Consider the following 14,395-nt stretch of genomic DNA (forward strand, 5'->3'; position numbering starts at 1 on the left):
ATTATGGAATGCAAAGCCAGAAATCCCGAAGGCTTTGCTCATTTGCACAGGCAGATTGTCCATAAGATAGTTGTCAAAGGGGGAAACCTCATTGGCCTTTGCTTCAGGTGTACTTTCACTGCAGGACAGCGACGACATGTGAACTTTACTTCTTATATGTAGGATTAGTCTCGGTTTAGGGTTAGGGATTGACTAATTTGATAATTCGGACCAATAGAGTTACATGATATTGTAATGATGTGTTTAGAGGTTGCTTGGCCCAGGGGCAACACTGGTTGCGTCAAACTAATACGGTAGACTGAGTCATTAAGCTGTGGATGCAAATAAGTTATTGATTTTATGAAGAGACGTTCACACATAGCCTTAAAACGCCTAATTACCTCATTGCTGTATAGACCAAGATGCTTTAAGTTTAAGCAACTGCCAGACTACCTTAACAAGTACCATTCAATGCCGTGCATGTTTAAAGAATGTGTATAAAAACCCTGAACGGAAAGACTTCAAAAGTGCTAGCCAAGTTTTGGGAAACAGGGCCTGTCACTGAATGACTTTATTTGACATACTACAAGAGATTGTAACGAGCACATCAGGGGGTATCCTCCCCTGCTCCATTCCTGTGTTTATCTGCATTCCATTGCCTTAAGGAATCCTTAATAGCCAAGGAAGGCAGTCAATGGTGCTTGATTGGCTACAAGGGACAGCCACTGAAACCATACACTCTACACAGCCATGGACACTAACGATGAACATCTAAAAAAAAATGGCTTTAACTTATAAATACATCCGTGTGGTCCTTTGATGTAAGATCGACATATTTGTAGACTTTCTAGCCTAAAATAAGGAGCCTCAGGGGCCACACCAGGGGACACAGAGCGTGGCCCTGGGGGACCAACCTAGTTGTTCTTGCTCTATAAAGCATCATGGTCTATACACAATGAGGTCGTTAGGCGTTTTAGGGATATGTTTAAACGTCTTCGCGTTTGGCCTCCACTTCTTTAAGACTAATAGTTTGACGCAACCAAGTTGCCCCAGAGCCAAGACAGCCTCTAAACAAATCATTAAAATATCATGTAACTCTATTGGTCAGAAATTAATCAATCAAATGAGTCAATCTCTAAACCTAAAACGAGACTAATCCTACATATAAGGAGTAAAGTTCACATTTTCCAGCTGTCCTGCAGTGTAATACACCTGGGGCAAAAGCCTATGAGGTTTTCTATTTCTCACGGTTTTTGGGCTCTTCCTCTCTAAAGATGTTTTGAGTCATTTTTATGACCATTTTCCTTTTTTCTAAGTAGGCGAGCCCTCAACGGAGCTCCCTCTCTGTCATTGCCTTGCCTGAGATGCCCTTTTTATGCCCCTCTTATGTTCAGCTCCATTTTATCATCACATGTCTTTGGGTTCTTGTCCGTCTCTGTGAGCACCAGCCATCCCCCCGGATGAGAAATAGATCGGTCTTGTAAATGTGTCCACGGGGGAGCCTATTGATGAAGGGCACTTCTTCGAGATCCGGATTCCCTGTCCTTCCCGAGGATACCCAACCGGAGCGCTAGCCTCATGTTCTGGTTTAACTAGGAATGACGCATGCCCAAGAGCCCTTGGCAGGCTCCTCAGAGGCATGTGTCACATGTCCAAATAGTTACCCTTCTTGAGAAGAAAGAGAGAGAGAGAGAGAGAGAGAGAGAGAGAGAGAGAGAGAGAGAGAGAGAGAGAGAGAGAGAGAGAGAGACACACACACATGGCGCTCAGATGCTAGCTGATGTTGGAGAGCAGCTGGAGAAAAGCCATCTCCTCTTATGGACCCAGACCGGTTGTACGGTTTTATTTGGACAGAAAAGACGAGGAAAGGTCAAGAGTTTCACCATTTCATTGTTTACATCAGAGCTTTTGGAGATAATAGTTAAAAAAACAAAAAAGTAATCGTCATTGGCTTTTGGGCGTTTATGAATTTGGCCTCACATTCAATTTGAAACACTTGCTTGCGGTCGTGTTTGGACTAGAATATTGATTAACTGTTAAGTGTCAAACTGCCTCTTGCAGTTGTCTGCCTCGAGTTTCCTCATTCTGATTGGCAGATGTTTTGGCAGGAAAGCTATCGAGTCATGTGTCAGTTTGTAATCACAGTCCGTGTTTGTTATCATGCCAGGCTTCTATTATCACTCTGGCCTATTTGCTCAGAGGAATTTTTCCCATATGGAATGTCGAGTACGGGTCTGGTCATAGCCATTGCCAAAGGACCAAAAGGGATGGTCGAAACCCATTACATCATGCTGCTTCATGTACTCATCCACTATCTAATTCAATCCAATTTTATTCCGCGGTCTTTTCATTGGACTCCACACCCCCAAATGAGTTGTGCACTAACTGTATTTGTGATGCAGCACAGAAGATATTAAACAGGTCGAAATTCAGAAGGCATTGAATATATTCTATAGTCTTTCACCAGCCTAGGTACCAGGATGCCTAAATAGTATATTTGACAGTTATTGGACAGTTGGACAAATATGAGCTGCCTATTAGGGTTTCTGGGAATTCTGGGGGAGTATAAACCGATATTTGCATGACACACGGCACCTTTTTGCCCGTGATATATTGGATGATCATGGCAAGTACGCCAACATATTTCTTTATTTACCCTAATCCCACATGCTGTTCTAATATTTGTTTGTACGTAGTGAAATGAAAACTGAATCAGTAAGACCGGGGTAGCTACCCAGTAAATGTCCACTATCTCAGTTCAAGCAGCTCTCCCTGGCTGCCACAGTCGACGGAGTAGGTGATCTGGTATTTTGCCCAGATGCACCCCATCTGCAGCATTGCTTCCCAGCACAGAGCTCCTGAATGCTTTCAACCACTAGAGTTATGCACAGTTAACGTTGATACTCCCTCAACGGACCTATCCCATTCTACAGAATGCATGCATGTGCTCTTCTTCATCTTTCAGATGGAAATCCACTGGGATTAATGGGAAATGCACAGCTCAAATGATTCTCGGGAGAGTTTTCTTTAGCCCCACCGTGTAACTGCCAGTTGACATTGTATCCTCATCAGACAACTGTGACAATACAGGACGACAAGTTTGTGTCTTCCCCCTAACAGAAACCAACTGATCGGTGTGTCGATCCAGATCTTCCGTTTTCAGCCGGCCTCCTCATGTCTTGGATACTGCGTGTGTGTGTTTATATATATACAATATGTTGGGTTCTCTTTGTTTTTGTAGAAACAAGAATGCAGCCAAGTCAAGGTAACTCAGTTTCCGATAAAACAGAGACTCAGACAGAATGTGTCTGCACTATGTCTTCACAGTTTCCTCTGGCGTAAGGCCTTGGAAAATAATGAGCACTAAATGAAGGACTCATATAATCTTACGGAATCCATGCCAACTTCACCGTACTGTCCCTCCTCTGGGAGCACATCTCTGAATGTGAAAGATAACTTGCACAAAGACATGAATGTTGCATGCCCCCCCCCCCCCCCCCCCCCAACCCCAGCCGAAGCCATGTATTCTTTCTCAAATACAGAGGGAGTGATGAGGCACACTTTCATCTCAAGACAATCTGGTCGTGACCTTTTCATGTCAACTTTCAGGGTTTTTCGGCCCTAAAGGTCTACCAAATGTTCCGCAAGTGACTGTTGCAGTCACTTCCGCAAGTGAAGGCAATTTACACATACATGGATCTATGTTGGCTTGTGAACAAAGATAACACTTATTTCCCCAAAAGAGGAAGTCATTGACCATCCATTGCAATATGCAATCATTGTTGGGTGTAGTGTTGTGGAAGATGGTGTATAGTGTAAGTTGGGTTGTAGCAGGGTTTTTAACATATGCTTGGCCATCTGTAATATATTGGCCTGCCCTTTTTCTTGAGGTTTTCTCCAGTGTTCCTGTTGTTAAACAGTTGGAAGATACTGTTTCAGTCTCTCAATGCATGGTAACTTATACCTTGAATGATGACCGGACATAAAGGAGGGTTGGTCTTTCGTACTGTGTTTTTCAATGAAAATCTTTGAAACCTAGAGTCTTTATTCTTTACTCTCTGAATATTTCTCCCTCTTGTCTCTCTTATTTCCCTCTCTCTCTCCGACTTATACAACTCACAAAAGCATGCTCTCACATGCAATTTCATAGTCATGCAAAAATACACTCACAACTAAACACACACATATCATGTGTACAGAAATAGCATTGATGCAAACACAAACAAAGTTGTTATTTTTGGAGAGTTTTTGGAGACTGTTACTGTACCCATACCAGCGCACACAAGCACCTCTTTTGCACACACACAGACGGACAAACACAGATACAGAACCAGAGAGGCAATAGATGGCTCGGTCAGCCCCTGGCCCCAGTGTGTCCACTTCAGCGCACTGGGTTCCCTTTGGCCAAAACAAAGCTTACCTCAGTGCCCTGCATCTCAGTCTCCATCGCTCGAGGGACTCCCCCACGACACCCCACTCACCTCAAGACAATACACGAGTGGCGGGACCCTTTGTCCTTATCTCCCAACGAGAAATCTTTTGTGAGGCTGTGACTAGCCAACGTCATCCAGCACGTTGCAGCTTCAGGCTTGTGGGTGGTCATTTCCTTGTGCATTCCAACCTGGACATACATTGGGACATAGTGGAATTTAATTGACACCTAATAGGATCTCTCCTAAATAATGCCAGAAGGCAGAGCTTCTTAAATTGAGTTGAGAAAGGCTTTTTGCAGACTCTCTTACTTACCTAAACAATCGGTCTCACAAAAACATTCCCTGTGTCTAGCTCAGAGAGCCTATATATGAAGGGAAATATATGAAATCTCTCTCTCTCTCTCTCTCTCTCTCTCTCTCTCTCTCTCTCTCTCTCTCACTCTCACTCTCACTCTCACTCTCACTCTCTCTCTGTCTCTCTGATAGGATCCATATGCATGGGCTTTTACAGAGAGAATAAACATTTCACTGGCTATGGAATCAGGTCATTTTGTTATTTGCCCCATGCTTTTCCCAGAAACTCTAGACAGAAAAAAAAACGTCAGGAATGTAATGTATAGTTTCAATTTTCTTTTTCAATTGCCTGTTGTGCATGCAAACAACTAGACATATATAGCTTGCCCTGAATGAGCTCAATTCAAACCATCCGGTGAAATTATGTGTTTTCTGCACTGTAGATGTATTACACTATAAAGATGTGACAATTTTTATTCGTATAGTTCTCATAGTAGCACAAATAATATCTTTTTTTTGTTCTAAACCCACCCACTCAAGTCCCACACTAGAGGCTCCATCTCATAGCAGTTGTTTGTTCTATCACTCTGATTGAACAAGGCCTAACAACTGGCAGATTTCCGCTGCGCTTGCACGTAGACAAATCCAGTGTGTTTGCATTTTTGGAACCCAGCCTCCCATGAGTACTTACGTTCTAAGGTCAGTTGGCTAACAACAAAAACAAGATGCCGTTGAAGGCATGCTTTTTAACAGGGAGGAAAGTTCATCTAGTACTCCCTTCTCAGAGAAGTAATTGAAATCTTTGCTCAGTGGCATTATTACCAGTTGTTTTCTTTGTCATTCTTTCTTTCTTGCCCTCTTTCTTTCATTCTCTTTTTTTCTGTCTTTTCTTCTTGTCTGTCAATCTGTCTATCTGTCCGTCTCTCTGTCTGTCTGTCGGTCTGTCTCTAAAGGCCACACTGGCTGAGACCACCTGCAAGGGCTGCTGAAAGTGGCGGCTGAAGGCTGTAGCATCAGCCATCGCTTATCAGGAGGGACGGGGATGGCTTCAGCGGTGGGAACTCACTGAGCACTGACGCAGCAGATTGGGCTCTAACTCCCTGCTTTTTCCTGCACTGAGTACCTCCTGCTGAGGAACATTTGTTCACACTCTTATCTCAACTTCCTCAATCCTCACGTGAAGATGATTTTGGTCAATTACTGCCCCTGGGAGGTCAAGCTACTTGGAGCCAAGGTTCCACAAACACACTTTGCTTTGCCCATAAATGTCCAGATTCGGCTTACCAAGACTGTCTACGGCCCCTAATGCCACTTGGGGCAAAGGGTGATTGAACCTTGACGGGGCTTATGCATATATTTTTCCATGTGAAGGTGGTTTGCGTAGTCACACATGACTATTCTGACATGTTAAGTCTTCCTCTGTCGTACTACGAAGGGTTATTAGAGTTGTATCTCAGGAGACAGCCATGTCCAATGTCAAGGTGGTCTGCTGTATCACCCCCGACCCGTAAGATTAAAGCATGATGAACAGCATTCTGTGGGGATGAGTAATGAGTGCCATTATCATCCCTCATGGTTATTACCTCATAGATGTCTGGTGCTTCATGCCTCGCTTTTCTCACGCTACAAAATGGCTTTACGAGAGTTAAGGGAACACGGCGTACTCACATTTATCTTAAATGTAGATGATAATACCCCCCCTCTCCTCCCCTCAACCCCCTGGTGATATCGGCCTATCTCTGGCATTCCCCAAAACTAACATGAGATCGCACATGTTGATGTTTAATGTCAAACAAATGGTAGAACTCATTAAGTGTCCCAAAGGGAAGATGTTCTGATCAGCTGTGTTTCTTTCTTTTTTCCTACAGTGACTTGAGGTTCAACAAAATCAAGGACTTGCAACCCGGTTCCTTCAGACGACTCAAGAACCTCAACACACTGTAAGTGCTTCACTCGAAAGAACACAGGAGATTTAAGCTGTTGTTCTGCGATGGCTTTGAAAACGAGATATCAAATTTTCAACAAGAAAATCCCCTAGGCATGACTTAAAATCCTCTGCCTCCTCTGCATCATTCAAGCAACGCTATAAGTTGACAAACGCAGACAGACTGTGTTATTCAATGCTCTGCTGTTGTTTCACACATGTACGCAAGCTCTTAATCTGGCAGGAATGTATTTTTCCATTTCCTTGACTGGGTCATTTTTCATATGTTCTGGCCTGCTAGACGGGGCATTGCTAACGTCTTGGTAACAGGGCCAAGATTCTCTTCCAGAGCCATCGCATTTTAAATGGACAACATTTCTATTGACTTGGTGGTTTAAGTGAATCACACATATCTGATTTGCTTAGATTAACTTGCAAAATAAATTTAGTTTTGTGTATAATGCTATCATTCATATTGAACTGATGGTCAACTTGGCTGACTAATTATTGGCATTCACTCGTTATCATATAGTTAGTATTTATTTTATACATTTATTAAGGTTATATGTGCTGTCCTTTGTCCAATAATCTATACACTATTGATTATGTATTCATTGTCTTCATTTGTATGTCTTCATTGCATCAACACACAGAAAATGTATTGTATTAATCTAAACATTCCCCCCAAATCAAATCTAGACTTTGTTTCAATGTCAAAGGTCATTGTCTACTTTTGATATATTCTACTCTTTTATATATAATATATATAAATATATTATTGACAAATAAACAGCCTATAACAGTATTAGTATTGGCATGGAACAATGTATCTTGTCTTAGTCTGTTTACATCACACACTAATTAGTTTTCCCCCTTTGGCAGACTCCTCAACAACAATCTCATACGAGGGATTCCCAGGGGAGCCTTCGAAGACCTGGAAAACCTCAAATATCTGTGAGTCTGGCCTCTTATGTCAATCTCATTTAGCTCTGGAGGTCAAGTGATGGATCTTGGCACAATGCGGCCGTGCTCATTGTCTTGTCGGTCTCGATGTGCAGACAAGGATCTCCCGGTGAAGCAGTGGTTGAGCCCTTTGCTTCTTCAGTGTGGCAAACGCATGCCTGGAGTGCTGCGCTGTGGAAATCGAAACACACACACACACACACACACACACACACACACACACACACACACACACACACACACACACACACACACACACACACACACACACACACACACACACACACACACACACACACACACGCACACACACACAGCGTCCTAAACGCAGACACAGCTCGCCGGCCGGAGTGACAAAAGAAACCGAGAAGGTGTGCTTTACAAAAAGAGTCTACCAAACCAACCCCCCCCCCCCCCACCCCTCACTGTCTCATGTGCTCTTGTGGTGGGGATGACTTTATTAGTCATTGCAAAACCTGCTGGCAGTGAACCGTCTGTGGTCTACAGTCTGGTCGGGGGAATCTTTCTTAAGATGTCTCACCCTACCTCCCCTGCCTCTTTGTGGTCGCCGCGGACCCGTCCCCCTTCCCTCTGTAGGTCAGAGGTTGTTCTAAGAGCTCCTCTTGTCGTAAAGATATTTCTTCATTAATTTGTTATTTTTGCCTAGAGCCCAACAATGACGTTACGGGTCTCGCGATGACTTTGGCAGTCATTTTAAAACTCGGTAATTCAACACAGCTTAACAACTAATTCAGCCAAACAAAGATTTGTACAGGACGTCTTGGAGAGGTCTCAGAGGGGTTGATGAGGGCTCATAAATAGCTCACCTAGTGTCGTTCTGGAGACCGGCTTGCCAGTCGTCACGGTTTGACCATTATTTGATGACCCTCGACAGTTCCTTGTTCTTTTTCTTTCTTTTAGCAACCAAGCAAACACACACACACGCACACGCACACACACACACACACACACACACACACACACACACAAGCACACATACCTCCTTCTAAGAAAGCATCCCAGTTACCCACCGGCAATAAGTGAGGTGGGGTCGACTCTGGCGGCTGTTAAGGAGTTATTGTAATTACAGGGCCCCTTGCCCCTTTAAAAGCGGAGTTCATCTGAAGCCAGCCAGGGACCCCAGGCCCCTGTGATTAGTGAGGGCCACACAGTCACCCCCCCAGCCCCACCCGCCAACCTTTGTCCCAGCCTAGTGCTCCCCAACCGCCCTACTCCCTTCCTTCTCATTCGAATCAACTACAGCATTGGGCCAGGTTTTATCTCCCACCTCCACATTTGTAGCTCTATAAATACCTCCTACCCCCTTGGGGTCTTCCACATCCTCTTCAAGGCCCGGGAGTGTCTGCAAAGGCCACCCGCCCACCCGCCCGCCCGCGCGAACAAACAAAGGGTCAGGCTGCGGTCATTAGAGCAAACGTCTTACGTCGTTACTTGATTGTTTACGGCGGATCCTTCCCGGGAAAAACATGGGGACCAATACAGAACGAGGTGGATATGAGTGATTTAGTCTGTTGAACTCCGGATGGGAGTCTGTCGGCCGCCTTGACTTAAGGCCTGGTGTTTGGGTCTGACACTAAAGGGCTGATTATGGTCCCATGTCACGCACTGCAAGGACCACGCACACAGGTTGACGCAGTCGTAAACCTGTTTCGGTTCTGTGGCAGGTTTTAGTGAGCGGGCAAATCACAGCCCTTGCTGCTGCGTTCGCCTCGACGGAAGGCAACAACTTTTTGGGAGGCGCACGTCAGGCCTTTGCGGGGGGGCGCAAGGAGGGTCCACAAGGACGCAACGGGTCCGTAATCCCCTTGCGTTGTGTGAACGTGGGACCACAATCAGCCCTTAAGAAAGGCCAGCGCCAGCTCTGCCGATGCTGGTCGGGTTAGGTAATCAGGGTCATTGGGGGGAGCATCCTTCCTGGACCACGTTCAAGAATGAAAAGACATCATGGTAAAAGATTGATCTCTCTCATGTGGCTCTTGACGGCAAATATGTTTGTGGTCCATGGCGGGGCGGCTAACCTCTTGCTGTCTATATGATAAGTGGGCGCTTTTATAGGGGTTTCGACGCACAGACTCCTAACCACCGCCGTTAGTTTCTTTCCCCCCGAATCCTGGACCCCATAGCTTCTGAAATCCGGTTTCTCACGCCTCCCCCCCCCCCCCCCCCCCCCCACCTCCATCTCCACCCCCTCGCCTCCCAGGCCGTCCTTTAGTTGACGATGCGCGTGCGCGCGCAGAGCAACAGAACAAAAAGCGCTGGCAGCCTGCAATCTATGTTTTGCGGTCCACCGCAGAGTCCTGGAAGCTGATAGATGAATCCAAACTTTCTGGTTGCCTTTTGGACCTCTCTTTCAGATGTCATGGAATATGTTATTAATGCAATGTTCCATTTTTCGACGTAGCTTACGCCAATTACACTGCGGTCCACATGCAGTGGATGATATATGTATCGTACACACACGTCGGATTGCTAGTTAGATGTGTTTTGAATGGGAGGTCATACTACTGCTCCAGTGCTGGCGAGGGGTTTTGGCATACTTTTTAGAATTTCGAGTTTTCTTCAGTAAACATTGGCCCCTATACAAGCGAGGGTCGGACATTTCAACGATCAGAGAGTAAAGGTCCTGTCATGTTTCCAACACATGAATTGCATTGACCCAGCTGAAACGGATTGACGGCATTAGCTGACCTCAGGGCAGCTCACACTGATTAGAGAACCCACATGCTTAACTCTGATTACTCGGTGGGTTGTCTTATCCCGAAAGATGTGGGGTTGAATCACACTTTTCACACCTGGTACATCTCATAGCATTCACACACACACACACACACACACACACACACACACACACACACATGCACACACATGTCAAACATTACCCCAAATCACTGAGATGTTTGAGCCTTGACAGAAAGGGATCTGCGGTGTGTTTGTGTTTCCATGCGTGCATCACGTCAGCCGTGAGGGAGATGGGTATCTGCAGTCAAACCCCCAACCCAAGTCAAAACCAAAAGAGCACATGAAAGGAGCTTGGAGCTGGAGGGCATTGCTGGTTCAGTGTCACGTTTCCTTGTCATATAAAAGGGAGGAGGGGAATGCGTGCACTTCCCCCCTGTGTTTCCACAGTGTTTGTGTAACGCAGCACTGAAACATCACGCTAATCTCTCAGAGGCCCTCTCTCCCGTTCACATTTTGGGCTAAACGCAAAATTAAGGAATTCATTGAGAAATTTGGATTTAGGGTTCATCGGCCGTTGGTCCTTTATAGTATAATAATAGAATAATAGAATTGTTTCAATATATTTGAATCTGTTTTTTCTACTAGTTAATGTTAAAATGGTTAAACATTGAATGAATTCTGTGTGAGGGCCTTTTGTTGTCTCTCTGAACTCTGCCTCACAACAATGAACCTACGCTGGTGTTACACTGAGGATTTTTAAGACAAATAACCCAATGGTGATTTTAATTTGCTGGGGTGCGGTCACATATTCCAGATGTGACTATTGCTGTGCTACACATGGCCTTCATTAGCAGGTTCAGTTCACACGGTAGGGGAGAGTGCGTAGCCAGGACCCTATCAACGTGGGAAACCGCCGTGTTTGGATCATATTTAAATGACTCATTCATGCTTGGTCAATTCATGTAACAAATGTTGGATCAAGCACTTCTGACATTTTGCTTGTTTGCTTGATGTTTTGCTATGGACTGCCTTTGTACTTTAGCTGCACGCATGTGGTTGAAAGGAGAGTTGCTTGTCTGAAATAAGCAGCCCGCTCATTTCAGCGACAATGTTCTTCATGGTTTAGTATCTTCATGCAATGATAGTCGTACTACTATAGGGCTGCTATCAAACTGCATGGATTTAGATTTTTGAATACTACTTGAACAAAGTTGAATTTCATAACCTGACATTCCAGCCAAAAAGTAATCAATATGCATATTTATTTTTAAAACAATTATCTAAGAATAGTCAAGTCAGGATACATACTCCCAAGAGGGAATTCAGATGTTACTATTGCTGTACATGTGTGCACACGTGTCCAATGTGTGTTACTAATCTTACCAAACGTCTCTCCTTTCAGCTATTTGTACAAGAATGAAATCCAATCAATTGACAGACAAGCATTTAAGGGGCTTGTGGCTCTTGAGCAACTGTAAGTGACCAGCCTCCTCCCCGTCGTCCCCCTCCCACCTGCTCGCCCCGCCACCCCCCCTACTCCTTCTGCCCTGTCATCTGACTGTCTGCCAACCCCCCCCCCCCCCCCCCCTGCCTTGCCTCCTTCCTTTTAAGGTGTCATGATGCCCGTCGCCTAGTCAGATCTGCAAGGTTCTCCCCCCCCCCCTAAAGACCCCCCACCCCCACAGATCTAACATGAGTCCTCAGGTGACTTAAGAAGTGTCCCCTGTGACAATCAATAGAGACGGCAAGGCATCCTTTTCCTAACAGCTGTTACCTGGTGCCGCGGACCCCATATTGTGCCTTGTTATTATTATTCCTCGCCCTCCTCCTCCTCCTCCTCCACCCCCCACCCCCCCCCCCCAGCACCAGCACCGTGCATGAGCGTATGTGCGGCCGGCCCGTGTTACTCTGATCTGACGCCGATCTCGTCGCCTCGAACCTGCCTTAGGGTTGTTGTTGATGTTGTTTCTGTTGCATGTTGTCGCATGTGTGACGGCCACAGCAGACAGGTGCGCCTGACCTCCGCTTAAAGCATGACTTCCTGTCCCGCCTCCAGCCCTGACCGTCTCTCGGCAGCAGGCAGACGACGCTGTGGCTTTCACTTCAAATCACAAGCTTAAATAAAAAAGATCAGATTCTGCAATGTTCAGAAGAACATGACTTAATTGATTAAACGCTTTCTTCGATGTATTGTAGTTTAATTTTCGAAACACAATTGTGTGAATGAGATATTTGAGACATGAGATATTAATAAAAGACTGTTGTTAAAGAATGCTCGGAATTGCACGTCTACAGGATTACAACACTTAACCAAACGTTGCAGGATGTTTCAGGATGTTTCAACATTGAGGATACGTATCCAGCCGTGCTCTTAAATCTCATGTACGTACACTTGACGTGACCCCTCCGGATGAAAAAGAAGAAATGGCGGAACAGCGTTTATGCTCGCAGGCAAACTACTCCATGGGACCGGCATGCCCTTACCGCAGGGCAATTTGGCTGACATGCAACGTCTCCTTAAAAAGAAAATGAGGCCTGCCTAACCCTGGATGGGAGGCTGCGACTCACTGTGTAGCCCCCATCAACATAGAACAAATGGCTAATTCACTCAGCGCAACCGCTTCCAGCGCTAGGCTCCGTGCCTCGCAGCTGTTTCCAGTTTTGCCACAGTAATGAAGGCTTTTATATGTGGTTGATAAGTTTCTAGGCAGATGAACACATTTATAAGCCCCCACCCCGCCCCAACCTTCTTACCGTTCTGCTGGGCTACAGCTTCTGAAGCTTCTCCAAAAGTCACAAGCTTTATTAAGGGAGGGGCCACCTTCTTCAAATCATGTGCCGATTAAAAGAAAGTCCCATCAACAAGACCCGAAGGAACGGTTGGATGTTGATTTACAGTATATGCTCGTTTGTTGTGTGGAGCGTACAAAGGCCACATCACAAGCCAAGGGCCAAACAAACCTTAGCACACATCAGAAATATTTAACCAAGAAAGACTGCGATTCCTAACCCTCCAACAAACTGGAAAGTGTTCTTATCTCAGTTGAGTTATTCTCACAAAATAAATCCCCCCCCCCCCCCCCCCAAAAAAGAAACACAGCCATGAAATGTTCTAAGAGAACATCCCTAAACCTTAACATGTCTCCTCTGAACTTGGCTAGTTTCTGTAGTTATACAGGGGTTATATCAGCCCATTGCTACGGCACACTTTAATCCCGTATTTTATCTAATTTTCCTCTCCAAATAATGAAGGTTGAAAAAGAACCCTGATGCTGTGTCAACATCCCCGATATGTACGAGAATCTCGATCTGGCTCTTGTGTTGCTATGGTTTCATGGACACATAGGCGGCTGTATATATGCTCTGCGTAATTGTGAGTCTCGTGTTCTATTTAACTTTCCCTGCTAATGCGGCTTCCTTGACTGTTGCTTTTCCTCCTTAAACAAGCATGACGCCCAACTGAACGCTTACAATGTAGCTCATCGCTATCAGTGGGATTTCATTTCCAACCCTTTATTTGTTGACTAGCCGGTCTGATTTATGTTTTCCCAGCTCAAAGAGGCACCGGGGCATGGACAACGTATGCATTCCGCCAAATGTGTGCGTGCCTTTCACCCCTGGGCCGTTCCATTTTACTGTTAGCCTTCAGACATGCAGCTCCAAGCCCCCCATATATCAACCTGTCTCTGAATGAATACCTGAACCTGGGAAAAAAAAGTCCTCTCTGTCCTCGCAGCGTGAAAAGGCGCCGCCGTGTCCGGAAATATCCGACCAGATAGACCCAGCAGAAAGAGACACACAACACAACCTCCAGGCATGGAATCGTTGAGATGGAATAGGGGAACATCTTCAATCATTCCGAGTGTACCCCAACGTCTCCCCCCCCCCAAACTGATCTAGTCGACATTCCATTCCCAGAATGCACCGGGAAAAGAGGATAGTGTACCCCCAGTGTTTCGGAGGGGTGTCGCCAGAGCCGTCACTAATCCTGATTTGTCCTGTAACCCCCCCCCCCCCCCCCTCTCCTTAGGTACCTGCATTTCAACAACATCGAGTCCTTGGAGCCAGAGTCCTTCACCCACTTGCCAAAGCTGGAACGCCT

At 45.6% G+C, this 14,395-nt stretch overlaps 1 protein-coding gene across 2 annotated transcripts in view; it reads left to right on the forward strand.

The window, feature by feature from the left end:
• LOC132457691 (peroxidasin-like) overlaps positions 1–14,395 on the forward strand; it is a 35,699-nt gene that overhangs the window by 6,328 nt on the left and 14,976 nt on the right. Inside the window, exons 2-5 of one of the 2 annotated variants that reach the window (XM_060051984.1) lie at positions 6,575–6,646; positions 7,513–7,584; positions 11,696–11,767; positions 14,324–14,395. In XM_060051984.1, the coding sequence (XP_059907967.1) occupies positions 6,575–6,646; positions 7,513–7,584; positions 11,696–11,767; positions 14,324–14,395 (288 nt within the window). The remainder of the gene's footprint in view (positions 1–6,574; positions 6,647–7,512; positions 7,585–11,695; positions 11,768–14,323) is intronic. The other variant, XM_060051985.1, reaches the window with a different exon arrangement.

Source organism: Gadus macrocephalus, chromosome 5 (genome assembly GCF_031168955.1).
Source record: "Gadus macrocephalus chromosome 5, ASM3116895v1".
Taxonomy (NCBI): Eukaryota; Metazoa; Chordata; class Actinopteri; order Gadiformes; family Gadidae; genus Gadus; species Gadus macrocephalus.